At 37.6% G+C, this 27636-nt stretch overlaps 5 protein-coding genes and 1 long non-coding RNA gene across 8 annotated transcripts; 1 reads left to right on the top strand and 5 right to left on the bottom strand.

Annotated features, from left to right (window-relative positions):
* Window positions 1-2631: 2631 nt before the first annotated feature.
* On the bottom strand, window positions 2632-3882 carry LOC110744829 (uncharacterized). Its single transcript, XR_015832951.1, has 2 exons — window positions 3769-3882; window positions 2632-3432 (listed from the first exon to the last, which is right to left on the bottom strand). It is a non-coding gene; the product is annotated as an uncharacterized LOC110744829 (long non-coding RNA).
* Window positions 3883-4229: 347 nt separating this feature from the next.
* On the top strand, window positions 4230-7325 carry LOC110744834 (ferrochelatase 1). Its single transcript, XM_021944862.2, has 9 exons — window positions 4230-4429; window positions 4727-5045; window positions 5137-5280; window positions 5460-5561; window positions 5751-5854; window positions 5938-6064; window positions 6236-6388; window positions 6553-6653; window positions 6798-7325. The coding sequence occupies exons 1-9, from the start codon at window positions 4359-4361 to the stop codon at window positions 7111-7113; spliced, it is 1437 nt and encodes a 478-aa protein (XP_021800554.1). The 5' UTR covers window positions 4230-4358; the 3' UTR covers window positions 7114-7325.
* Window positions 7326-7386: 61 nt separating this feature from the next.
* LOC110744836 (uncharacterized) lies at window positions 7387-8639 on the bottom strand. Its single transcript, XM_021944864.2, has 3 exons — window positions 8400-8639; window positions 7928-8139; window positions 7387-7826 (listed from the first exon to the last, which is right to left on the bottom strand). Exons 2-3 carry the CDS (start codon window positions 8110-8112, stop codon window positions 7640-7642), a joined length of 372 nt encoding a protein of 123 aa, XP_021800556.1. The 5' UTR covers window positions 8113-8139; window positions 8400-8639; the 3' UTR covers window positions 7387-7639.
* A 1867-nt stretch (window positions 8640-10506) lies between these two features.
* Window positions 10507-16803, bottom strand: LOC110744832 (KH domain-containing protein). The gene is made up of 6 exons (XM_021944857.2): window positions 16389-16803; window positions 15833-16119; window positions 15552-15641; window positions 15404-15475; window positions 15057-15173; window positions 10507-11851 (listed from the first exon to the last, which is right to left on the bottom strand). Exons 1-6 carry the CDS (start codon window positions 16717-16719, stop codon window positions 10685-10687), a joined length of 2064 nt encoding a protein of 687 aa, XP_021800549.1. The 5' UTR covers window positions 16720-16803; the 3' UTR covers window positions 10507-10684.
* A 964-nt stretch (window positions 16804-17767) lies between these two features.
* LOC110744835 (NADH-ubiquinone oxidoreductase 20 kDa subunit) lies at window positions 17768-19354 on the bottom strand. Its single transcript, XM_021944863.2, has 2 exons — window positions 18832-19354; window positions 17768-18241 (listed from the first exon to the last, which is right to left on the bottom strand). Exons 1-2 carry the CDS (start codon window positions 19236-19238, stop codon window positions 18007-18009), a joined length of 642 nt encoding a protein of 213 aa, XP_021800555.1. The 5' UTR covers window positions 19239-19354; the 3' UTR covers window positions 17768-18006.
* Window positions 19355-20481: 1127 nt separating this feature from the next.
* Window positions 20482-26778, bottom strand: LOC110744833 (serine/threonine protein phosphatase 2A 55 kDa regulatory subunit B beta isoform-like). Of its 3 annotated transcripts, none has more exons than XM_021944858.2 (14): window positions 26309-26778; window positions 25435-25538; window positions 25201-25299; window positions 24965-25084; window positions 24441-24644; window positions 24161-24252; window positions 23910-24028; window positions 23068-23191; window positions 22760-22883; window positions 22469-22537; window positions 22270-22361; window positions 22090-22167; window positions 21875-21942; window positions 20482-21542 (listed from the first exon to the last, which is right to left on the bottom strand). In XM_021944858.2, the coding sequence occupies exons 1-14, from the start codon at window positions 26427-26429 to the stop codon at window positions 21406-21408; spliced, it is 1551 nt and encodes a 516-aa protein (XP_021800550.1). In that variant the 5' UTR covers window positions 26430-26778; the 3' UTR covers window positions 20482-21405. The 3 variants fall into 3 exon arrangements, with proteins under 3 accessions (XP_021800550.1, XP_021800552.1, XP_021800551.1); XM_021944860.2 differs by having other exon boundaries at window positions 24447-24644; XM_021944859.2 differs by having other exon boundaries at window positions 24444-24644; window positions 26309-26777.
* Between the last annotated feature and the right edge of the window lie 858 nt (window positions 26779-27636).

Below are 27636 nucleotides of genomic sequence, written 5' to 3'. Positions count from 1 at the left end.
CAGCAGCAGACCTTAGTCTGTGGTGATCATAGATTAAAGTCGTTCGTTTTTGCATCAAGGAGTTAAAACTATACTTTGACATGACAACTTTTCTGATAATGAACCATTGGTTGAGGTTCAGTTCAGGTTTACCATATATTTTAGTTTTAATTTATGTTTCAATTATTAGGCATATGAAGCCTCATCTGATCCTACTTTCTGCAACAGGAACACTTGGAGAGCAATGAGGGTGATCCTGAGTTACTTGTTTACATTCCGTGAGTATCCACTTTTGTTGTTTTATGTGTTATCTTCAGGACATGAGTTAAGGAATGCATAAACATGAAATGGATGGGGACAGGGTGATCCATTGGTTGAGTAGTTATACCCATTTTTCCATATTTTCATTCAATTTCAATGGTAACATGTTTTGTTAGATCTCCATAGTCGAATCTGTATGAGTTTGAGTATGGGATTCAACCTTAGTAGCATCTCCAGGTTCACCTAAAACAAATTAATTTGTGTGTCATTTATAATTATCTTTTGTTCTTGTGCTCATCTGCTATATCTGATGTTAAACATAGCTGTACTTAATTTTGAAACATTTGTGTTGCGTCTTGAGAAATTTTATTAAAACCTACCATTCTAAGATGAAATTATCTCTGATGTCGTTACTTTACATTCTGATTGAGTTACATTTGGTTCATTTATTTCTGATAGATTTATATCAGATGTCAAGATCAGGAGCATTTCAATTATTGGTGGTGCTGAGGGAACAAGTACTTCCAAGATGAGGGCATAAGTTCGAACTTTAATATTTTCTACCTAAGGCCTGGATTATATTGGTTTAGTTCGAATAAAATAAATATCAAAACAGTCTTTGGTAGGTGTTCAATGCACTTCATCGCATTTTTTGTATTTGAAAATACTAAAAGCAAGACTGCATTGCTTAAATTAGGTTCATCAACCGAGATGGCCTCGACTTTGCCGATGTTCAAGGAATGCGCCATTCAGGTATTGCTTTCATATTAGCTTGTCCCATAGTTACTTGAAAAATTCAACTTTTCAGCCTCGAAACACGTCTTTTTGTTGTTTTAAGGAGTGGGAAAAAGAGGAAGAAACCGGAAACCGAAAAGGCTAAAAAGCCAAATGAAGATGGGATAGAAAAACCCAACGAGCTGAATAAAAAGAAGAAGAGGAATGCTATTCAGACTCGCTCAAAAGCGATTATGGCCGAACTTGCTATACACGTGTCATGGCTAATGCGCTCTCAAAGTTAGCTATTAAAATAGTATAGAATATTACTATCACTTGCAGACAACTGCAGCATCGGATACACAACACGCATGCTCACATGCTCACTCTACTTGTTACCAATTTTACCCCTCATAGGCTTTGTTGCTTTTTTTTTGTCGAAGGCTTTGTTGCCTTTACTTACTCCCTCACTTTTGTTTTTGGTCAGACTTTACTCTCTCATTCTTACTGTAGAAAGAAGAAAAGTTGCAGAGGCAGGAAGAAGAAAAGTTGCAGAGACAAAAGGCGTCATATCATTGCTTGTGAAGAGAAGACAAATTCTTTGTCATCAAGTAATCTTCTTTGACAGCATTATATAGTGATGGTATCAATTTAGTTGTTCTTTGATAAATATTTTTTTTCCCTATATTGATGTAGGTGACAATGAGCCTAAATATTGATCTAAACTAAATTTTTTTTTTCCCTATATTGATGTAGGTGGCAATGATATGATGCCTTTTGTCTCTGCAACTTTTCTTCTTTCTACAGTAAGAATGAGAGAGTAAAGTCTGACCAAAAACAAAAGTGAGGGAGTAAGTAAAGGCAACAAAGCTTTCGACAAAAAAAAAGCAACAAAGCCTATGAGGGGTAAAATTGGTAACAAGTAGAGTGAGCATGTGAGCATGCGTGTTGTGTATCCGATGCTGCAGTTGTCTGCAAGTGATAGTAATATTCTATACTATTTTAATAGCTAACTTTGAGAGCGCATTAGCCATGACACGTGTATAGCAAGTTCGGCCATAATCGCTTTTGAGCGAGTCTGAATAGCATTCCTCAATAAGGCAGATGCTGGAAGCACCCCGCTTTGTCCATTTGATTGTTCTTGTTGTGTTAAGGATACTTGCGAATTCATGACATTTCCCAGTCTTAAAATTTGGTTCTGGTTTCGGCGGTTTCGGCGGTTTCTGCAATTTGAGGATAGCTGAGTGTAGTTTTTGGCTCTTCTTATACTGATTAATGACTCCTGATCATTCTTCAATCAGTGCCATCTTAGAAATCTATGTCCTGTGATTATGAATTCTTTAATTTTAAATCAAGACTAGTATTTAAGTCCAAAATCTGAAAAGAGAAGAAGTCTTGAGGTGGATTTTGTTGGTTGCAGCTGCACTTTCTTTATCCCTTTGTCTGCTGCAGACCTTAGTCTGTTATGATAATATAGCTTAAAGTGATGCGTTTGAAACCTAGGACTTCAAACTACACAATGATGTAAACAACCTTTCTGATAATGAACTTATTGTTGCATTGCCTGAATCATGGCGATATGCGCCGATATTTAGGTTTTGCTGGTAAGTTGTTACTGAATAATTCATCTTTGCTGGAGGCTCTACAGACTTAATGGCAATGATGAAGTGTGCATGATTGACTGAAACTCAAAATCTTTTTATTTCGTCCATTTTGTTTGCAAGTACACAAGGCATTCCATAAACTCATGGTTGTTTTGGTTTGCAAGTAAAAGAATGCTTGTCAAGCAAGAGGCCGATATCCCTTCAGCACATATAAGCCTTTTGCAATCTGCAAGGCTGCAACCACACAAACATCGAAACAGCAAATTACCAGTCACCAAACAATTGAACAAGGCATCAAATCCAGTCACTGAAACTACAATTTTAACACATTATGAGGGAAGTGAGACATGTTGAATCATGAATGAATGTAGCCACAGATTGTAGCATGAAACCATAGAGCATTTCAAGCTATCTTCTTCTATTGGCAAATATCATATTGGCTCCAAGCGGCAGTCAAGGCACCATGGAATTTAATTGGTTCTTGCTGTTGACTCGTATATTTAGAGCCCAAAACACTCTTTCATTATTTTCATTTACAGGAAGGCTTCTTTAATCTCTGCTTCTGGTGATTCAACATTATTATGGTCTTTTATCCCATTGTTTTCAGGCACCCAAAAGAATCAAAACCCAACATATTGTAATTATAAAAAAAAACCAATTTGCTTGATATACTGAAAGCAAGAACAAAAAATACTTTAGAAGATTTAGCTGCTTTGAATTTGAAGGAAAGCGTGGAAAATGAATGGCTTTCCTCCAATCGTGATGAGTAGCTCTTTATAGGCACCATGCAAAAGGTTGATTGTTATAGCATCAGTAACAAACACCCGTGTCTGACTGGAGTGCCAAAATTCACTTCTTCCAACTTCACTTTTACCTTACCAGTAAAAAAATAATGCAATCACAACAAATTTTTTTAAGAAAAATAAATCCCAGCCTAAATAAAATAAAATAATAAATAAAACAGAGAGATGAAAAAATTTATAGTGGATATTGTGTCATGAAACAAACTGGGTTTGAGTTTCAAGGATCTTCACCCACTACTGTAACTTTACTATTGGCTCCAAGCGGCAGTCGGGTCGCCACCAATATGGGCGCCTGCTGTTGACTCGAATATGGAGCCCTGGTGTCAATTTCTAAAAACAAACACAACCCACAACCCAGAAACCAGAACCCAAAACAAATATATATAATTCAAATGAAATTTAATTACCAAGAAGCGTTCATACAACACGGTAATCTAAGTAATGGAGAACAATTGCAGGCAGCTTTTGAGTTCCAGATGGAAAAGTAGGCAGAGATGGAAGAGAAGAGGCATGAGGGACTGAGCTAACTACGAATTTATAGGTGCTGATGCCTAACCCTAAACGTGTACGAGGAAGAAGCATCAAGTCAAAGCCCACTTTCAAAGCCCATGTGTTCAAATAGTTGGGCCTGAATTCTATATTGGGCTAAACACATCATTTTGAGCTTTCTCGGGCCCAACTATTTCAACACGTGCCGTCACGTGACGGCGAACTTCCGGGGGGAAAAAAAAGGGTAAACAATGGCAACCGCCTTTTCGTTGGACTCGCTGACGTGGGGGTTGAAGTCTTCAAACACGTATTCGTTAGTTTTTGGTCCAATTATTCAAACACGTATTCAACCAAAAATTAGAATTAGTAGCAGAGTGAGAGGGTGGGTAGTAGAGTGGTTAATAGAGAGAGAGGGTAGCGACTTTGTTAAAGAAGTGCTGAGACGTTTCTTTTACGCTTCAAGATTTTGAGAAAAGTTTGGGTTTTTTTTTTTCCGACGCCAAACGCCATGGACGCCACCTCATGCTCCGGGGTTCTTCCCCAAATGAAGCTTTCCCATTCGGATCATAAATTATCGATGTAAGCCCTTCGATCATAAAAAAATTTCTGTGTGTTTTTATGTTTGGATCAGTAAAGTTGGCTCTTTTATGGTATTAGATTCATATATTTATATAAATTATGCAAGAAAGTCCTTAAATTTCTTGAGCGAAAGCTTTCTCTTGTATGGCTTTCTTGTTTCCCGGAAAATCGTATTGAAAGTTTACGTTTTTACAACCACCAAATAGAAGCTTTGAGTTATGGCAATTGGGTTTTGGTTTATTAGTTTCAGAGTTTCTGTTGGGCTGAGATATTGAGTAAATGTGTATATGTATTTAGTGGCAGGTCGTGCTCTTACTCGAGATCGCTTGGGTTTGACTCTTGCCTTTCATCCAAGAGATTGCGACTTCCGAAACAGCTCACGGTTTCGTGCTCTACGCCAAGCGATAAAGGAGACATGTTTGGGGTATCACATTCTTGTAAGAAAAGCCCTGTTGGGGAAACATTATGTCCTGCGGGTGTATACACTTACGCTGGAACTGTAGAATCTCATTCCCATACTGCGGAAGAGAAAGTGGGAGTCCTCCTCCTCAATCTAGGAGGACCAGAGACGCTTCATGATGTTCAACCATTTTTGTTCAATCTATTTGCGGATCCGGTATGTTCTACTCAGGCTTGCTTGCCTAATTTGTGTCCCCATGAGTTGTTTACACACTTTTACTGATAAATTGCCATGTTGTGTGAACCAGGATATCATCCGGCTCCCAAGGTTGTTTCAGTTTCTCCAGCAACCATTGGCAAAATTAATTTCTGTGCTTCGAGCTCCCAAAAGCAAAGAAGGGTATGCTGCTATTGGAGGTGGTTCACCGTTGCGAAAAATAACAGATGAGCAGGTAGGGCAGATACATAACTTGTCCTGTTGAAATGTTTCCTTCAGTTTTGTTTGTATAATCTGTCTTGTTTCCTTACCAAAGAAAAGAATAACTGTTCTGCAAGAATTATTATTAAATAGACTATTTGTTGGTTTGTTCTTTTATTTTCGCACTTACATGGTTTTTGTTACTTTCTACAGGCAAATGAACTCAAAAAGGCTTTGAAGTCAAAAGACTTGCCTGTAAATGTTTATGTGGGAATGCGTTACTGGTACCCATTCACTGAGGAAGCAGTTCAGCAAGTGAGTCTTTAATTTCTATATGTACAACACACATATCATATATTAATACTTCCAAGGAGGAAGCTACTTGATTTGGTTAATGTAAATGACGTGAGAAGATAGAATTGTCATCCAAAATCTTCAATCTATATATCTATCTTCTATGTGAGTGAATCAAATAACTGAAATGTTTTCCATTACCTCTGGCAGATTAAGAAAGACAGAATAACCAGGCTTGTTGTCTTACCTCTATATCCTCAATTTTCTATCTCTACAACTGGATCAAGCATTCGTGTGCTCCAAGATATTTTCAGGTGACATTTCACTGTCAATTTATGTAACTACAGACATTTTTATACATTGTTCAATTTTTCCTGAATGTTAGACCATCTTGCAGGAAAGACGCCTACCTATCAAGGATGCCTGTTTCTATTATAAACTCATGGTATCAACGTGAAGGCTATATTAAGTCAATGGCTGATTTGATTTCCAAAGAGCTAGAAATTTTTTCTGAGCCTGCACAGGTGCGCTTGATTAATTCACAGACTCATCTGAAATGGCTCTTTCAATGCAATTAAATTTCTTTTTCTCTTTGGTCAAATGATGCTATCAAGCATATTTTTCAAATTTATTGTATGGTTATTCCACTGACTCTACAGCACTGGTAAGCATTACTAATTTTGTATGAAATTTAGGTCATGATATTCTTCAGTGCCCATGGGGTACCAGAGAGTTATGTGAAGGATGCTGGAGATCCATACAAAGATCAAATGGAGGAGTGCATCTTCTTAATAATGAAAGAGTTGAAATCTAGAGGGATCCACAATGAACATACTCTTGCTTATCAGGTTGGTTATAAAAATCTATTTTCTGAGTTCCAGCTTTTACTATTCTGGCTTTCTTGGTTCTCAGAACTATTGTTGGTTGCTGTCTACCATGTAGGGCTCCAACTTGTGTAAATGTTGTTTTCTGATTATTTTTCTTCCTTATTTTGTGCTTGGGTTGTGATCAGAGCCGAGTTGGTCCTGTACAATGGCTGAAGCCCTACACTGATGAAGTTCTTGTGGAGCTTGGCCAGAAAGGTGTGAAAAGTCTGCTAGCTGTTCCAGTCAGGTATTTCACTTCATCATGATACTCTGATGTCTTGTATATCTAGGGCTATTAGAGAATACCATTTGGTTTGTGGTTCCAACATTTTCGGTTCTTCATATCACTCAAAAGAGAATTAAGTAAATCTGACATCTATTTCTTGCCCAGCTTCGTGAGTGAGCACATAGAGACTCTTGAAGAGATTGATATGGAGTACAAGGAATTGGCCCTTGAATCCGGAATTGAGAATTGGGGCAGAGTGCCTGCCCTTGGCTGTACTCCTTCGTTTATTATGGATCTGGCAGATGCAGTAATTGAAGCCGCACCACTGGCAACACCCATGTCAACCCCAAGAACTATCTCAGAAGAAGTTGATCACGACCCTGCTAGATATGCTATCAAACTGTTCTTTGGTTCCTTCTTGGCGTTCATTTTGTTTTTTTCACCCCAAATGATAATGGCATTTAGGAACCACCTTATTTAAAGGATATTACGATATTTTACTACCCAATATTATACTGGCTTTCTCGTACAACACGGATAGATAAAAGGCAAAAGATCCCTCCTCTTAACATCTTTAAGAGAGAAGTTTTGTATTTAGGCCTTTATCCAGGATATGTATTTTTTTTTTTTAATATTCTTTTTGTAATAATTTTGGTGAACGTTGCTCTGATTCATGAAGGCATAGATTCTGAAGACTGAGTATCATCATTTTATGGTGGTTTCCAATAATTTGAAAAACTACAGTGTCGCTTCCCACAGAGAGCCAAGATTAATTGAACATTAAATCTAGTACGTGTAAGAAAGTCCACAAATTGGGATCTTTCAAGTGCAATTCTAGATAAGGTGCAAACAAAGCATAATAGTGCGCTGCGCAGTAGATATAACACTAGAATGGAGAATGGTTGATGGGTTAATAAATTCGTTCCTCTGAGTTTCATCTCTCTGATAACAATGAATCTAAATATAGAAAACAAAATCAACTAATTAGATCAAGGCCATCCAGAACCTTAGACTTGGTAACCAGTGAATGTAAATCCTCGACCTACAATCTCACCAGCACAAAACCAGGCAAAGCATTCTAAGCCAAACAGGACAGCAATCCCAGCATCTTCCACCCTCAGCTCCTGCCTGTTCTTCCACAGTTGTTTGGCAGAATCAACCTCCTTCCGCAACGATTCATAGCGCTCTGGTATACTGTAAAAGATAACGATAGAGATCAAAGAGGGCAAGCCAAGCAATGTGACTCCAATAGAAATCTTCCTGAAATCAGACAGGGCAAGCCAAGCAAGGTTTACCTTGCAAGACGGGTATAAAACAACTGTTTGGACAAAAGGTTGCATCTTTCAACAGTGGGTGGCTCCTGAATGTAATGCCTGTTCTTCTCCAAAAGCTGCTTGTAATAGGAAGATCCATACTCAGCCGCAACCTTTGAAGCTTGAGTAGCCTTGCCTTGCAATTGAACCAGCTTCGAGGCCATCATCAGTTTTCTTTTTTCTTTCTTCTTTCCCTGGATTAAAGATAGATAACCAACCAAATTGGTATCTTGAAACTAATGTCTTGTCTCAAAATGAAATCACCACATTTGAAAGTGAAAATTTTCAGACCAACAGACCAGACCATGCCAAAAAGAGCTTCGACTGATTTGGGTTTTTGTGGGAGTTGAATTTAACAGATTAAAAAACCATGGATATATCATATGCAAGAAGAATCTGAAACAAGCGAATGCGTAGAGAATCAAATTGCAGATTCATAAACAGCGTAACATACCTTGCTGCTCTGGTGCTCTGTTCTCGTTGACAGAGAGAACTTTTGGTATTTTTTTCTTTTTGTTTGGGTAGAAATATTTGGGTTTTTACACTACAGTCGTGGAGTAGCGACCAAGCAAAGTTTGGCGTGCAATTTGTTACCGTCCGGTGAAGTCTATCCGGTGTTCATTCCCTCCACTAAATTCATTTCACGTCATCAAAGCCACCCCTTACTGTACCAAATGAAATCGGGCAACCCGACTCATTTTGCTACACATGTTAAGAATCAGCAATATATTTGATTTGATTTACTTTTAAATAAAATTTGATTATCTTGCCACTAGAACTTGATCTTTAGGTCAATAAATTTTATTTTTTTTTAAATTCTTTTTAGTAATCAAATAATATCGTAGCCTTATTTAATTACTTTAGTTAGTAATTATGTTTTAATTATTATTTTTTCAGTGAATAATAATATTAAATATTTTAATTAATTTCATAAATTATATTACTTAACAAATAGTCATTAATTTTTTATTTTAATAAAATATTTAGATACTAATTATTCACTAAGTAAATAATAATCACAAGATAACTACAAATTAAAGTAATTAAAAATGAGAAATCAAGATTATGCTAAATAGTATACCCGGGCAGCTATACTAGGTTTTTGCCAATTTTTTAAAAGAAATAGTATAGCTGGCTATACTCGGTTTTTTCAATTTTTTAAAATCAAATAGTATAGCCGCGCGGCGACACTCGGTTCTTTCCAATTTTTTAAAAAGCAATAGTATAGCCGATCGGCTATACGTTTTTTTTTTTTAATTATAAAAGGGCTATGCACGGTTTTGCAAAAAAATTTCAAAAATAGTATAGCCGAGCGGCTATACTCGGCTCGGTTTTTTCTATTTTTTTTTTCAACACAGTATCGCCCCCCCGGCTATACTCATTTTTTCCATTTAAAATAAATAGTATAGTCGTACGCCTATACTCGGTTTTTTATTATTTTTTTAAAATAGTACAACCGTGCATCGTTACTCTAATCTTTTTTTTTTAAAGAAAAAATAAATAGTATAGCCGCTCGACGATACTCGTTTTAAATTTATTTTTAAGAAATAGCATCGTTGCCCGGCTATACTTGGTTTTTTCACATTATTTTTAAAAGATAGTATAGCCTATCGGCTTCACTCGGCTCTTTCTTTTTCAATAAATAGTATAGCCGCGCGGCTATACTCGTATTGAACATGTATAATTTTCATGTTTAATACATGTATCTTTTACAAAATTTTCTCACACAAAATTCACGTATTATACACATTTTTTATCACATAATTATCACATGTTATATAGTGGGCGAACTTTTAACTTGTAATTTGCCAAAATTTTACCGAATAAAATAACCCGCGCAGCTACCAAATTAAAATCTATAAAGCATAAACTAATGCAACTAGGAGGGCCCTTTTTCATATATATTTTTTTTATGCCAAATTAATATCTATTTTTATATTTCTAAAATAATAATTAAAAAAAACAAAAGAACCTGTCGCGACAAAATTAACCTCTGCCAACGATATCATCAGGAGATATCTATCCGGCAAACTTTGCCGGTATAGATCTCTGCCGACGGAATTTCATCAGGGGAGTTTTTTTTAAAAATAAATGTAAGTAGGTATGAATAAATACATTCTTTTTCAAGTGCTTATGTGCCTATTATTAGAAATAAGTTTGTAGCAACTATCATTCGAAATCTGTTCAATACATTCTTAGCAAATCTTTCTATTTCTTAATAAAAACCTTCTAATTTGTTCATAATGAGTCAAATCTTTCTTTGTTTTTGGGTCTCATAAAAATCCTTCAGACTCTTCACTATTTGTTGCAATTCTGATGGTGGTTTTTTTTTTTCCGTCCAAAAAATAATAATAATAACCACCATCAGAATTGCAACAAACAGTACCGGTTTCAAGTTAAAATCCCTTTTAAAACATCAACAATATAATAAACAAACAACGGGATCCATTGGATTTTCCCAATGTCACTTCACAAATCAAATACACCTGCCATTTAGAGGAAGTTGAACAAGAGTGAAAAAGATTGGACAAGTATTCAGAGAGAACATAGAAAACGCGAGAGAGCAAGATCCAACAAATTCTTGTAATCATCATATCCTTACAAACCCAAAATACCAAACATATAAGACCAAATACGATGTCCCATAGAAACTAACCTAACTAGCCTTACTACTACAGAAAATACAATAAAACATCACGGGCACTAACCAATCTGTTAAAACCCACTCACCATAACACATCAACTCTGTGGGGAAGTTTTGGCAACTCCACTTGGCTGAGCAGCCTGTGAAGCAGGTGCAGCATCATATGTCCCGCGAGTGTTCCCATTTGCATTGGCATCAGCAGAGTAGGCAGGAGGTTGTGCATATCCAGCACCATAAGATGCATTGTAAGGTGGTGGCGCCTGCCCGTAACCTGGCTGACCAACGGGTGGTGCACCATAGGATGGAGGCCCATACCCAGCCTGAGCTGCGCCATAGCCGGATGATGGGGCACGGGTAGCAGAATCTGGCTGAGCATAACCAGATGGTGGGGGCTGAGAATGGGCGTAGCCTGGCTGCACAGGTGCTGGCTGACCATAGGCTCCAGGAGTGCTGGGCGACTGTGTGGTTTGCCCATAAACTGCGGGATTTGCAGGAGGTTTTTGTGCTGGAGGTGCTCCATATCCAGCTCCATATCCAGGCTGAGCTGGTGGTTGACTACCATAACCAGTTTGAGAAGTTGGGGGTACTCCATAGCCTGGCTGAGTAGACCCTTGGGCTGGGTAACCTGCAGGGTTGGGGCTAGGCTGTTGACTCGCATTGTATCCTTGCTGAACAGGAGGAGGTGCTTGGGCTGAATCCCCCTGAGATCCATAAGAGGAAGTATGTCCATCTTGAGTTGGGTTACTCACATTACCATAGCCAGCTGCAGAATATCCCTGCTGTTGATCATATGATGGTGGCTGACCATACCCTGACTGAGGTGGTGCATGATACCCACCGTAGCCTTCTTGAGGATAACCTTGTCCTTGCTGATTATAGCCTGAAACAGGCGGCTGGCCGTAATTGTAACCAGCATTGTCAGCAGGTGCAGCAGGACCACCCGGATTTTGTTGTTGGTGTGATGGTTGTTGTTGGCCATAGTAATCGTAACCACTTCCCTGGGAAGTCTGCTGAGTTGGTGCAGCAGCTGACTGGTCCCAATTGGAGGGATATCCACCAGATGTTGGTTGAGGGGGATAGCCTGGATAAGGAGGCTGGGCAGCATTATACTGTGGTGATGGGCCAGAATATGCTCCAGACTGTCCATAGCCATAACCAGGTTGTTGCATTGGAGGTCCACCAGAAGCCCAGCCAGTGGGAGGGCGTGCTTGATAACCTTGCTGAGAGTATCCTCCAGCCATTGCTGGATTTCTAACACGATTCTGCAAGAAAATTGTTTTAACAAAATAACCATGGCGAACTTCCCATAATACTGGGATATGGAGGAATAAAGAAACACAAACACAGCATGTACAAAAACAAACATTGGAAACATGTATAAATGAAAATTTCTAAAATTCAACAGAACACATAACATATAGGAAAAACAAAAACATCTTACAGTGATTAATGGATTTCATATTATATTGGAAAAAGGTGTAAACGCCTACATACCGTACTGGTGGTTGTATAAATTGAGTTACTCCAGCAGAAGCCCACCCTCTCCCTATTTGAAGTGAATGGGTACGAGAATAACACAATACTATATAGAAGCTTTTACATAAAAAGCAAACTGACATTTAACCCTAATTGCCACATGAGGCAACAACGTCATGGCAATCAGTGCAATGTGCACACAATAGACTGGATTAGCAAATATCCAAGCAATGCATAGGAATCAGTTTAGCTTTCAATAAATAGACATCCTAGAAATATTTCCAGTCTTCCGGACATCATCCATGTACTAAAACATCACTAATAGCTTTCCACATTATCGTACTTAAATATTAAATCAACAGTAAAATCCAAACTTACGGAACATAGAAAAAAGGTGTAATCAGAGTCAAATATCTAAACTTATGTAAAAGACATAAATCTTTATCAATAGAGAAAAACCTGTAAGCATCAACCAGGGACATAAGTCCAGGGATCATCTTAAAAGCTAACACAAATAGACCCTTTCAACTTCCCACAAGTTTGAAGCCGATATAAAATTGACAGAATAAGCACATAACACATAAGCAGCAAGCATCCTTCCACAATTTGTTATACGCAGAAGAATTGCGAGAAATAAGAGAGAAGGAACAAGAAGACTGGAACAATTCAGGATAAAGGAAGCATAAAACATGTCTAGTGATAAATTCAGAAAATATCTTTCTAACAGAAGTCATCATATAGGATAAAAAAAGAGGAGAACGAAGAGAAAGCAGGTAAAACTGACAGATTTGTTATATTCAAGTTTAACAAAAATAAGCTGGACTGAATAAAATGGTACTTAAATATTAAATCCAGCAAAAGACAAAGGAATTAAAAGTCATTGGAAGCAAATCAAAAAGGACAATTTCCAAACAAATAATCTAAGGAAATTCCCACAACAATAAAAATACAGAACATTTAAAAACCACTACAAAACAAACAATTAAATTATTTGCAATATGATATTAAGAAAATCTAGATTTAATGGAAGCTTCAACCCAGGCGAAGTGCTATATAATTATGCCTAAAATCAAAGTGATAATAAAAAAACTAGGATTTAAATCTCATTAGTTTAACATTGAGTTAAAAGACAACTATTTTACACATTTATTAAATAATAATTATTAAAAAAAAAAAAAAAAAAAGGGACTCAAATTATCCTGAAATATACTATTAACCTTCAATTTTTCCAAGACAAAGCTTCTCTCCGCAATATCATTACTAAATTCCAGAAATCAGATTTAGAACCATACCAGAGTGATGCTGAGGGAACACCAACACAAAGGATAACATGTTGGTGTCACCAATGGTCCAATACAAACTAACCCTACAACAGTTCCCAATAAGAAAATCAGTGACATGATACAATAGAAATAAGCACATTGATGGTATTATCCCAATAATTTCACTCATTGAACAACTAATTGTACCGTTGAGCATTATTGGAGTTAAGGAAGCTTCCATGTGACTTGATAACCTAAACCTGTATGTATAAGACCTCCACAGACTATATTTGAATAAGCTAGCATATGACCTAGAACAGCTCAACGTGTCATAATAATCACTCCTAAAAGAATTTGGCAGTTCAACCTGCTATTTCACACTCTGTCCGTTAAGGTCAAATTAGCCGATTTCTGCATCAATCACACGGGAAGAAGAAACTTATTGCAGATATACAACATATCTATTTAAGATAACAATTCAGAAGACACAGCAGGTTCTATATAGACAGTTAGAGATTCATCTATAGGAGATCCAAATTGATTACCATGCTCTCCAGTTTCCTAAGGTGAAACTAGAACCCTGCATATGATTCAATACTCAATGCATATATAATTGCAGAAGCAGGCTCCTTCCAGTGTTCACATGGAATGTTAGACTTAAAACCTCAGCCAGCTATGCTGTCCATGGTAACAAGATCAGCGGAAAATACAACTTCTGGATTAATAAGACTAAAAGTGAAGAAGGGAAATTGAGGACAATAGAAACTTAACCAATCCTCAATACCTCACGATCCTTGGGTCCATATGCATGTTCAAAATACCAAGTGCAAAACTAGTGCAACATTAAACATATTGTGCCCAACCACTGGCCTAAAAATTTGAGTTTACAATAGCGGAAAGCATCTACACCTTTCATGACATGGTGAAACGTACAATCTTATAGACTACCAAATACAATATATAGGGACGGTATATGTTTGGTAAAGTTATCTCATATCAGAAAAATTAGTTTAGTATAATGGCAAGTAACCGACATGGAACTCAGATCAATAATCAACTTCATGGAAGAAAGAATGTAGAAAAAAGTCATCCACAATATACATTCAATCACAAAGGTATAGATAAGATTATAGATGTATATGACGTGATACTACTTCAAAAGATAAAGATAATCCAGAAGCTCCTAAACAAAATATTTTGCCACAGTTTTTAAAAATAAAATTATATGTTTAAAGACTTATGTACCCTGCAAGAAAGAAAACTACTACCAGAACAAAATGCAAAAGTGCAAGTCCACCAAAGCTATTAAAATAAGTTAGAACAAAAGATATATTGGAAAGACTGGACTAATGACCGTTCAAACAGGTCAGTAGGCATATTTCAGTAAGCACTATGGGGCAGTACGGGTGCCAAACAGAAGAAATAACTCTTGTAGTATACTAAATGCAGCCCTACAAATCAAGAAGCAGTGCCAAACAGAAGAAACAACTCTCATTGTATACTAAATGCAGCCCTACAAATCAAGAAGCAAATGCGAGGGGAAAAAACCTAACTGAGCAAGTAGAGGTGCAAAAATTAAATGCATAGACAGAAGTTAAAGTAGCCTTAAGAAACTCTGAGAAAATCATATCTACTTTAGCTTACTTCTCATGAGATTTAACAAATTCAGACTACAACAAACTACAAGTGTACAAGGCCAAATTTTTAGGCAAACACTAATCACACATACCTCGCTAATAACTTCATTGACCAACTGTTTTGCAGCTTCAATTTGTTCACTCGTCCCATCAATCTGTAGTGTCCTTTCTGTTGATGTGTCACCAGGTGGCAGATGCAAGGGAATCACCTATATAGAATACAGACTTTCAAATCAAAACCATTATGCTATATTTGATTCCACTACTAAGGCACGTTACATATACCGATATTCTAGTAAAACCAGGTGCAACCTTACATAGAAGGTATATATCAAAAAAACTGATCGAAAAATGCTTTATGTTTTTCATGTTCCACAAAGAAAAGGACAGATAATTGCAAGAGAAAAGAGCAAGATCGTTTCCATGATTCAAATCAAACCTGAATACGAGCTCCAGTCCTAGCTTGCATATTTTTAATTGTTTCACCTCCTTTCCCAATTACAAGCCCAACCTGGAATTACAGAGTCACCAATCCGAAAGAACCAAACCCCTAGAACACGTTGATAAATGCAGAAAAACCTCTGTACCTTGTTGTTAGGAATTTTTGTAACATATTGTTCAGCACCAGCTTGTACTGTTAACCTTCGAGAAACTATGGCAGGACCTCCTGATTCAGCCTGCAGAAATATAAGCGCTTATCCATGTATATCAATTTGATAAAACTCATCCAACTAAAAGTTAGCACAAACAACGACCATGATGATAATCCAGAATTTAAATGCATTAACTTTTACATATATCACAAGCAGATGCATGATAAAACTCAAATATAAAAAATAAAATAAAAAATTAAGTGCAGAAGTAGAACCTCAGCGAGAACTTCATTTATCAAATGCTCAGCCTTTGCGATCTGCTCTGGAGTACCCATGAGCTCCACCATCCTAGTTGGTGCACTGAGGTCCGCATCACCATCTCGGGTAACTTGAATCTTGGCACCAGACTGAGTCTGTAAATACTTGATAGTCTCACCACCTTTACCAATAATAACACCAACCCTTCCATTTGGAACATCAATCTTTTTGCTTGAGCCCTGGAAGCTACCATACGATACAGGGATCGATGAAGGAGCTGTGCTTGACAAGTGAGGCTTCAAATCTGTATCGCATTCAACAAGACACAATCACAATTGTTGCATTCATATTCATAATCAAAGCATACACATATGCAACAAAACACAAATAGCACCTCGGAACAAATCAATTATTAGCAAACAAATCCCAGAAAAAACTAAAACCATCAACTCGTTGATGTCAAGTATGCTATAAAAAAAAACTACTGAAAACCCTAACAGAACACTAAACCCACATAAGCATATAATTAAATAAATAAATAAATAAAGCAAACTCTAAAGAGAGGAGGCGAACCAGGTGGAGCAGAGCTAAAGCCCTTGTCAATGGAATCAAAGCCATTCTCAACCCTAGGGCGCTTAGCCTCAAGGCCACCAGCAGCAACACCACCACTGGCGTTGTTGAACAATCGAGCTGCGATCTCCTGCGCGCGCTGCTTGGCCACCTGAATGTCATCAACTGGCGGAGGAACGCTGCTGTAGGACGGAGGTGCAGAATCGGGCGATGAGGACGTGATGGGGGCTGAGAAGCCAGTGGCTCTTCGCGGAGGCGGCGTCGTTTGCTCTTCGTACTTGCGCTTGTTGTTCCCCGAATCGGGACCAGAGGAGTATTGTGCTTCGTCGGCCATTGTCGTTGCGTAGAGGAAGAAACCCTAGACGATAGAGATAAAAAGGAGGGAGTGAGGAATTGGGTGTGGTCCGCACGAGTAGGATTTTTATATGAGACGGAGATTTTTTGGCGTTTGCGTTTGGGAATAAAGGTCTATTAACTTTACCGGACGGAAAGCGCGTCTAAAGTATTTTCTGGTAAATAAGCGTGTTTTAAAATTTGTTTACAAAGGATTTTGATAAAAAGAAAAATAAGTGTATAATCACGATCAACATAAAAACATAACACAGAGTTTGAAGCATATGTAATGTGTGAAAAGAAGTAAAATAAAAGTAATTGTAGAAAAGAATTATAAACTTAAATATGTAAAGAAAGAATTATTTATATTTATCATTGTTCTTTACTTTATCAGGAGCTTATTAACATAATGGACTGGAAAACAGATTTCCCTTCAAAACCTTAAAGGAGAATAACTCGTCTATGTATATGGTAAATAACAATTATTGATCGTTGGAGATATTATTAAAACACAAAAAGCTTTTATGTAATGCATTACAACGCAGTCGAGACAAAGATGTCGAGTCTGGCTCGGGCAATGAGGGTAGCATGTGGAAATGAAGATGTCGAGTCCGGCTCGGGCAATGAGCAGCAGCAATGCAGGTGAATCTAAGCAATAAAAACCGTCAATAGGATCATCACTCTTTCAAATTTAGTTCATCCGTCAAAAGGAAGAAGTGTCACTAATTCATCAGTTCTTGACTGTTAATAGGGTGAACAATAATATAATGCAACCGACCACAGCTTGATTAGAACATATACTTGACCCACAGCTTTTAAGCAGCAAAAGTTTACAGATTGAAACCATAGATCTACTAAGGAACATTAGGAGAAGAGATAAAGATAATCTCTGAGAGTCTGGAACCAACAACAATACAGGGCTACTCAAAATTGGAACCACAAAACTCGAGAGTTTACACAAATACAGGCACATTATTTGATCCCAGACTAAGAGAAAACTATAAGCAGCTTCTACCAATCAAGCAAACAAGTTGATAAACAATGGCAGATAGTTCAAGCACCCAGTTTAACAACAGAAAAACAGTTTTACAGAATCTGTGGCTACTATTATAGCTCCCAAAAAACAACACAAATATGCGGAAAGCACAACAACAGACACCCTGGGATCTAAATTTAAAAAAATTCTCCCTTTACATGGTGCTTAGCCAGGGCAAACCACCCCGGATAGACTTATTATTTGATTAGATATAGCCAAAGCTGCCCCCAAAGACAAGGTGAATCCATGCCCTCACTTGGTCCACCAAAGGAGGAAATCCTTGCGCCTGTTGATCTTCTTCTGGAGCTGGAGAAGGCCGTAAAGTAGGGCCTCGGCAGTGGGAGGGCAGCCAGGAACGTAGATATCAACAGGGACAATCCTGTCACAACCCCTAACAACGGAATATGAGTAATGGTAGTAACCACCCCCATTTGCACAGCTTCCCATAGAGATGACCCATCTAGGCTCAGGCATTTGGTCATAAACCCTGCAACATAGTTTCAGCACAGATATCAAAATCACTTATCGCCCTTGTTTCCTTGTGCATACTTTAGCATAACACAAAGAGTGAAAAGGTCAACACCTTCTAATTCCCAAAATCCAGGAAATTATACAACCAAATGAAATCAAAATTCTTAAAAACAAATGTAATAATACTATCCGAATACTGACCATCCATCAAAAGAAACATAACACAACACAACACAACACAAACCAGTTTTTGTTATCAAGAGTAAACAATAAACTATCAGCATAACTAGAAATGTGCATTTTTATTAGCAGAATGCATGAAAATGCAACAAAACAAAAGTTGGTTTCTCAAAGAAACTCCAAAATAACAAACATGGGTAAATGGCAGACATGTTAATCCCATTCAATCAGAGATTCATAAAGCAATAGGCAATAGGCCATGTTTCGTTACACTGCTGAAACGCAGCTCCAATTTTTCCAATATGTGACTCTAGCAGGTGAATACAAATCTAATTAACATTAAAAGAAAAAAAATTTAGCTAAAAATTCAAAAACCCTAAACAGCAATTCAGCAAAATAAGAGATGCGGAGGGGGTAGTTACTTACTTGCGGAGAGCGGGGGCCATCTTGTTGGTGAGAGTGCCGGCGACGATCATGCAATCAGACTGGCGAGGGCTGGGCCGGAAAATGATGCCGAATCGGTCCAAATCATATCGGGCGGCTCCAGTGTGCATCATCTCGACGGCGCAGCAGGCGAGGCCGAAGGTCATGGGCCAGATGGACCCACGGCGGGCCCAGTTCATGAGATCGTCGACCTTAGAGATCACGAACTCGGCGGCCTTGGAGAGGCCAGCCGGAGGCAGCGAGGCCGAGGGGGGAGGAGGGCGGGCATATGTGGCCGGAGTTGAGCCGGAGGGGGAGGACGACAGCGAGGGCGCAGTCGTATGCAGAGAGAGGGCCCGCTGGGCCGAGAGCTGGAGAGGGATGCGTGAGGCTCGGGTCAGCAGAGCCATGACCTTAGCTTCGAGCTGAGAGACCGAGAGAGAGGAGGAGAAGTTTGAGGAAGCTGAAATGGCCTGAAGCTCTTCTCTCCGTGTTAGTTTTGCATCTGAATCAAATGACAATTTCTATGATTAGAATTTAGAACATATGGGATTTACCTATTTTGGATTTTTTACAATTTGGTTTCCTAAATTATTGGATTTAGAGGCTCTTCTTTTTATTATTTATTTGTTTTTGGTGGTAAAAATTATTTTTATTCTTATTCACCACTTAGGGCCAGTTTGGCATTGCTGTGCTGTGAAAATAATCGTTGTTCGATTTGCTGTGAGAGAAATCAGCTGTGAGGGAAAGCAGTTTGGCGTTTGGTAAACTTTTTGTTAAAAGTGTTGTTGGTATTGATTTCCTCATAATCAGAAAATGATTGTGGCATAATCATTATACCAAGTGCCTCTTCAAAACTGATTCCTGCATAATCAGAAAATGAAAGCACATCATTAGCTGCTTTCCCTTATAGCTTTCTCTCACAGCAATTTTTAACAATAAGTGATTTTCTCACAGTTTACCAAACAGGCTGGACTTCCCAAATTTTTTTACAAATCACTTATCACCCCAAATAAGCAATGTCAAACGGGCACTTAATCCATGTTAATCTTTTATGGAATAAAGCTCAAGTTAATAGTAATTACCCTTACATTGAGGTCATGGTTTAATTCTCCCTCCTCTAATTTTGCTTATAATTCAATTGATTAAGACCTCATAAACACTAAATAATGTGTTCGAACCTCCACTCTCTCAATGTGGCTTGACTTGTATCAATTTTTTTTTTTTAAAGGGTGGTGCTATCTAATAGAGGTGAAGCCCGCCAATATAATGGGTCCCACGCTCTATTAGAGAATTAGTGCCCAAAGTTGATGCCTCTAGCATTTTCCGAAAAAAAACCTCACAAATCAGACAAATACTATTTATTTAATTTTTATGTAAGTAATAGTAAACTGTGTCAAAATAGGCAATTAATTGAGAATTGATATTTAACTGCTCTTTCTTTAAAGTAACCAATGTGGCAAAATTGAGACCATCAAATCAAAGTCCACCGCCATGGCCCATGCCTGATGTGGGGGTCTTGAGCCCACTCAAGCAAGTTTATCTTACTTCACCGTGGTAGTAAAGGTAATTCCAATAAAGCGAAATAATTAATTCACCGTGGTAATTTTATTTTGTGAAAAATGATGCACAATGTTCACGATACACGCAGTAAAACTGTAAATCACTTCACAAGGGTTTCATTGGTATTGGTTTAGCATATACTTCATAAAACAGTGGCTTATAAATAAGAGAGAAGTTGAGTTTTTACAGTTTCTAGCCCCAAGGGCAACACTAATGTCAGCAGGGTCTAAGCAGAAGAGAAATACGCAGAAGGGCAGAGCAGATGATCAACAAAACTAGTCTCAGGCTTCCGCTTTTATGACCCTCTGATTTATATAGAAGATGATCAGTGCCTACATTAAAAACATTACCTAAAGAATAAAACATCAGAAAACCAGAAGAATTAAGACCCACAAATCTTGGTTCCCAGTGAAACTGTTGAAAGAATATGTCTTGCACGGGGGCCTTCAATCCAAAGGAACCAATACTTTTTTGCTAAAGATCAAAGAAAATCAGCAGATTCTGAAAGAGGGGAAAGAATGGTTAGAATAAAAACAGTGATAAAATTTCACAACCCTTTTAACTTTAATTCAAATAATACAAAGGTGGAAGGCCCCGAGGTATCAATCAGAGTTGATGCGCCACTACAGCTTCTCCCAGCTTCAGGATTGGGCCCGATTGGTGTCTACTGTGGCAGCAAATATCAACCGGGTATTCTTTCCGTAGGCAGATGAGCTAATATCACCTCTCTTCAATTAACAAGACACAATTAGGACAATAGCATTCTCCTTATGGTATAGCGTAAACATCAATTTTTCGCATCGACGGGTGGGAGAGAGACTAATTTCTCCTTGAAAACTTTGACATCAGCTAAAAAATGTTTCCTGATGTTGCACAGTTAGGTAATGGGTTGCAGAGTTTCTGATTAAGGGTGCAGCTTCACATCACTAGCTGGGGAAGAAGGCATAGCAGCCTTTAGTCAATAGTAATGAGAGAAGCTTTGCCTGCCAAAACATACAACTTCCGATACCATCTTTACGCATAATACATGTAAAGGCTATTTGAAGCAGCACAGGCGAGTGAATTCTCAGTAGGATGCCATGCAAGATGTAGCAACTTTGTTGTGAAATCAAAAGAATTTCCGTTTGCATCAGCCCCAGAGTTATCCGCACCTTTTATATTATAATGGAAGAAAAGGAGTACAGACAGGTTAGTCAAATTGACGGCGGAGATACAAACTAACACAATGAATAGTCCCATGGAAATTACTTTCTGAGTTTAGACTAACCATCAAGTGCAACCAAACCTCATTAAATCAAATTATATAGGGACTAAATCAGAGAATTATCAAACCTAATTGATTCTCTGAAATTTAATTTTCTCTTACTACAAAAGCAAGTTTGTCTGAGACTTTGAGTTGAAATCAATTATGGTAAATTAAACTTGACTGCTCAAAGTTTCAGAGTTTGAAATAACACACAATCATAAGCAAGGAAACACATACCTCGCCTGAGAACACGAGGAAGGTTGCCCAAAGATCTAGAAGGCCTTGATGGTGTTTGCACTTGTCTCCTGGAAGCCCATGAGAACAAATTAAGGAAATCAGTTCAAGAGAAAATAATGAAAAAAGAGCCTCTCTTACTCAAAGATGCTATGCTATAGGAAATGGTTTTCAGTATCGCATGCCTAACGAGCATTATATGTACTTTTAAAAGATACCTCATGGGGTTTTTGCTGGCCTCCAATGTCGTCGCTTCTGTGCTCCCTTCAGAACAACCAAACACTCGAAACTGATTGCTGGAATCACAGAAATGTGTTTCTTCATATGTTGAGCCGCACACAACATAGGTCAGGGTTTAAGTTATAGCAACGAAGGATGTGTATGAGAATAAAGCTAACCTGTAAGAACCTGTTGCCACTCGATGTCCATCTCCACTTAAACAGCACTCAAATTTATCGAAGATAGAATCATTTTCATACAAATCGCACAGCTGAGCAAGGTAAAGAACTAAAATAAGTTGCATTTTATTGTATTTAATTGTATCATCTTCATTTAGACCATCTGTGATTAAACATGTTTTCTAAAAGAATACATCACCTTAGGTCTTAGATATTCATGAACCTGGAAAGTTGCAACTGGGCCAGAATCCATGTTTATGTCCCACAGCTGAAAAACCAAAACCAAAACAATAATATAAGTGAGATGTTAAGATGTGGCACCCATAGTGGTATGTTAAAACAAGGTGATGTGGCACCCATAGTGGTAGGTTAAAACAAGGTTTTCAAGCGTCAGTAGTTCTGTAACTTTGTTTGTAGGATTAGAATATCTGAAGGTTCAAAGTATGAAAAGATGAACCTTTTTTAAAAATAAGAGAATGAAAATATGAACCTTAAGAGTCATGTAATCACGACTAAGTATTTGTCTTCCATTCTTAGCAAACTTAATATCTGAAATTGAGGCTATTATCTCAGTGAAAAAAGATCTTGAACCAGGCACCTCTCGTTCTTCAAACCTGCACCAATGTCATAAATCATATTTAAAATTTGTTTTAGTGAAGAGAAAAAATAAGTTAGGAAGTAGGAAGTGTCAAAGGAACTTTACATTTCCAAGACTAAATCATATTTTATGGGTAAAAACATTTAACAGAGTAAGAACAAAAAAGAGCAGAAGGGAGAAAGAATAACTGAACAACTCACAATTTGCTGTGAGTGTCACATAAAGCTGACTGCCGCAGATCAATAAGACGAATTGAGCCCCTTGAGCTACTGTACGCCAGCATGTTACAATGAGTAGGATGAAATTCTGCTGAAGTTATCACCTCTGCACATAAAAAGTCAAGTATGTAAAGAAACATAATTACACGTGTGGAGCTGTTGGACTAACAATGCATATGGGCCCGTTTGGGAGTGCTTCTGGAACAGTTAAAAGCGATTTCTGACAACCAAAAGCGCTTCTGATAGCGTTTGGCAGAAAAGTTTAGAAGCACTTTTGGGCCATAGAAGCGCTTTCTGGAGATGCACCAGCCATGTGCTTCTTCGAGAAGCACTCCCAAGTGCTTTTCCAAGAAGCACTTCTATTTCTTATGAAAATTTCAACGTCTTTATAATAAAAGCGCTTTTGGTAGAAGTGCTTCCTAGAGAAGCAGTCCCAAACAAGCCTTAAATAAGGCATAATTCAAGTTTACTACACAGCCATCCAAACATAATGAAAGGGGGACAAAGAAAAAAAAAATAATAAGAAAGGAAACAAGTACAAAAATCCACACGGAGAGAAATAAAAGCAGCAAGTAAAGCAGGAACATCAAAACTAAGAAGTATATTTACACATATAAATCTTTAAACATCGAAGGTAACTAGGAAAGATATTATTGCACATTGATTAACGAAAAATCATACAGGATGGCAGAGAATGGAAGACCAGGAGTCTTGTAGCCAACCCTGAATAGTTGGGACTAGGCTCCATTTATTGTCGTGTATTTCAAACAATAGTTAAAAATCAGAAAAGTAAGTGATGGACATCGTAGTGCCGTGGGTTCTACCAGTTAGATCTTCCATGTTTGTAGGCTTCACGTCAACAATATTAAAACTTTGATTGCTAATCTCTAAGTTCCAAAGATTAATTCGCAAGTCATCAGCTGATATAAAAGTTTCTCCATCGCTACAAAACCAAAAAGTAAGATACATTAGTGTATAGAAAATGGATACCATGCCAGGTAACAGCCAAGCAACAATACCAAAATGTATATTACATACAAATAAGACTCAAATTTAGTTCATAGACAAAATGCACCTGTTATTTGAAATGGAATTAATATGATAGTCATGGGCATGGGCATAGACTCTTCGACATCTAGCCATAAGGCTCGTCTCATGACTGGTCACCTGGATTCCACAATTGTTCAAGTGTTAGAGCTGAAAATACGATATCATTCACCAAGATGTCAATAACTGCAAGTGCCAATTCTCACAGTATAATATAACAAGAAAGTCAAATATAATAGACTCTGGAACTATTTTAAATACCAAAACCATATGCTGTCAGAAAATAAACAAATCAGATGGAATACAACTACCACGGGCAAGTGCAGAGATGGCAAACCCCCAGATGGAATCAAATTGTCATTGCTTGGAGAACTGATGGGTCTTTCTTTACATACTCCATTTGCAAGAGACGGTTTGGAGCTTGCTGACAGAGAACCAACTGCCCCATTTTCCACAGATTTAGAAGCATCCACATTCATCTCACATACTTTCTTTACCTTTTTTTCTTGGATCTGCTCAGAATTAGGGCAGGATTAGAACATTTCCTTCCATAATGTAAAAATTACAAGTAATTAAATCTGAAGTCGTTGTACTATAGCAGCTATAAAAAGTCATTCACTACAATCTGCGTGTATGTCTATGTTTGTGTTCACTACGAGAATGATGTGTAAAGTGAAATGGTTGGAGTAATCGCCATCTTTGTTTGGAACAAGATATAAATGAAAAAGGCAATGCAGTTGCATAAAAATAAGTAGGAGATGTGATATTGAGGGGAAATCATCTATAAGTTAATAATCTAACCACATAAAAGTTCAAAAGTGGCTAGTGCTACCTTCCAGAATTTGATGGTTTTGTCATTAGTGGAGAGAAGAAACAGCGCACCATTAGCTGTCTGACACCATCTGATCTTGTTGATTTTTTCCTCGATTTCCAAGCTCTTAAGATAGTCAAACTGAGTTTAGGAAAGACCAAGAAAGATACAAGTTAGTCAAATCCAGATTCCAGCAAGGAGGAAATCTTCAAAAGTCAATTTATACTAGTCATAGGGAAGCACAAAGAAAATAATACCTCAGGCTCATGACTCTGGAACTCAGTTTTATAGCGAAACTCGGGATGCCTACTGATTGAATAATCCATCCTCTCTAGATCTCTCCGATGTCCACCATGCTACATATTTGAAGTTTACACCATATAGGTAGAACTAAATCACAACAGTGTAACAAACAAAAATACAAAAGCAGAACGGTTATAAGGAAAATACACTCCCACCCGCCTCCCAAAAAAACGTGTCAACTAACTTACATCCTTCGTATCAGTTCTTTCAAACAATACCACCCGACCTCCACGGTCTCCAGTGGCAAGGTGGTCCCCAGTTCTATCGAATTCAATGGCGGATATTATATCAACTGCAAAAAATAGTGAGCATGTAAACAAGCTAAGTAGTCGTGCATGTGAAGTGTACCAAAGAAAACTTCAATGCCCTCAAACACTTACGAAGTATCTTTATAAAAAAATTCAAAAATAAGTATTCAGGTGATGACATTCATTCAAAGAGATATATTTGTCATAATTAATTTCCAGTTAACTTCACTCTAAATCTAGGCCCTCCGAGCTTAAGATATATAAATGCGTATGTCGCAATGGTAAGAGCATGTTCTAATTCTAAATGCATGCATCCTATACTTATCAACTAAATGTAGTGGCTCCAAAATAAAAACAACACAAAAAAAACAGACAGACAGACAGACAGACATACATACAAAATAGACAGCCTACAAATGTTTTTGTTTCGTCAATTAATAGCCAGATAACCAACAGCCATCAACTTCACTATCTAAGATTCTAAATGATAAACCCTTCATAATATCAATCTCATGACAACAGCATCAGGCATCAGTTATCAAATATACACGCCACATGTCTACCAACTACAGCTCAAGTGTTTCTGCCATCATAAACCTAAAACTCTGTCCTCAAACTAAAAAATCCAACTTTATCCATTAAATTTTATTGGCGTGTTACGATTCTCAATATTCAATGCCAAATTTCTGAACCTAATCATCCAATAAAAGGAAAAATCGCAACATTAAATAAAAAATATTAATGATAATGAGAATGAAAACAATACTGAATCCCTAAATAATATGAAACGAATTGAAACAATCGAGAAGAGTACCTTCCTGAACTTCTTCTCCGGCGGTCCTTTCTCCGAAGACCTGCGAAAACTTCCACTCCAGCGGCGATAAATCCGCCGCCGACCTCGCCGGAGCCAAGAGCCCCTCCCCGCCGACGTTCATTTATAAATATTCCAAAATTTTGACAGATAAATGAGTCGAAAAAAGATCACACAAATCAATGCAGAGGAAGTCGATCTGAGAAACCGGATTTGCGTGAATCTCACGGATTCGGACCAATCTTCATTGAGAAATAAATGCAGTCTCTGCCTTCTTCTTCATCCATTCCCAGCCTTACGCGTACGGTCCTCACAGCGATGGAATTTCCACTCTCTCTCTCTCTCTACTTCTCTCTCTCTCTGTCTCTGATCTCTTCTCTTTTTTTTTTCTTTCGTTGCTGAAAAATAGAGGGGAAGAAAATGACGCAGCAGGACGTAGCTTTTTAGCTCATTTTGTCGCGGGTATCTAAATAATTCATCGTCCTCGGTTATTATGATTAATTTATTATATATTTTTTTCAATTTTTTGTGTTTGTGTTTTGGAGGAATATTTATTGGGGGAAAATTTGGACTTATTAAAGCGTGAAATAAATATGGAAGCCAAATTCCTAAAAAGAAGAATAATGAAAGAAAAGTGGGAGTGATATATTTAAGATGTGATAACTATTGAAAGGGACGTTAATTTTTATATTATATGCTTTTATATATTTTCGACTTTATGGATGTGGTCGAGTGAATTTCGGCGTAGATTACAATGATACCGTCTTTCTTTGATCCAACGTTGTTTGTTGGGCTACAAGTGTACAAGAGTGAAATCAACGGTGGTGGGTTTTTATTTAGGAGCATGACTTCTCGAATATCTTTTACTTCTGTTTAAGATGGTGTTTGTGTTTGTCAAACAAAAAAGTTGATGTGTATGCATGTGTGTTTTGTATCTCAAAAAATATTGTGTTCTTGTTATTTTTCTGCTAACTCAAATAAAACCATTTACCTTAGCCTCTCTCTTTTTCTCCCTCTCTTAAAAGGCATCTCTCTAAGACTCTAACAACATAGCTAGGTGGCAAGGTTTCCGTCGGATATCTACCATCTAGCGGCTAATTCTAGTCCGATTCCTATTATTTTTGTTATCTCATCAAGTTCATCCCTCTATTTGAAACACGTTTATCTCAAACATACAACCAAATTATTAAATGAACACATCTCACATTTCATACTCGCAAGCATATCTAACAAGCGATTGGTGAAATATGCCCATTATAATGTTTGGTTGGATAGAGGGTCTTATTATGTGAGGGTTAGTGCAATACCTCAACTTGGAACTAGACTATGAA

Source organism: Prunus avium, chromosome 1 (genome assembly GCF_965620075.1).
Source record: "Prunus avium chromosome 1, drPruAviu1.hap1.1, whole genome shotgun sequence".
In the NCBI taxonomy this organism is placed as follows: domain Eukaryota; kingdom Viridiplantae; phylum Streptophyta; class Magnoliopsida; order Rosales; family Rosaceae; genus Prunus; species Prunus avium.
This window is presented reverse-complemented; position numbering and strand designations above follow the sequence as displayed.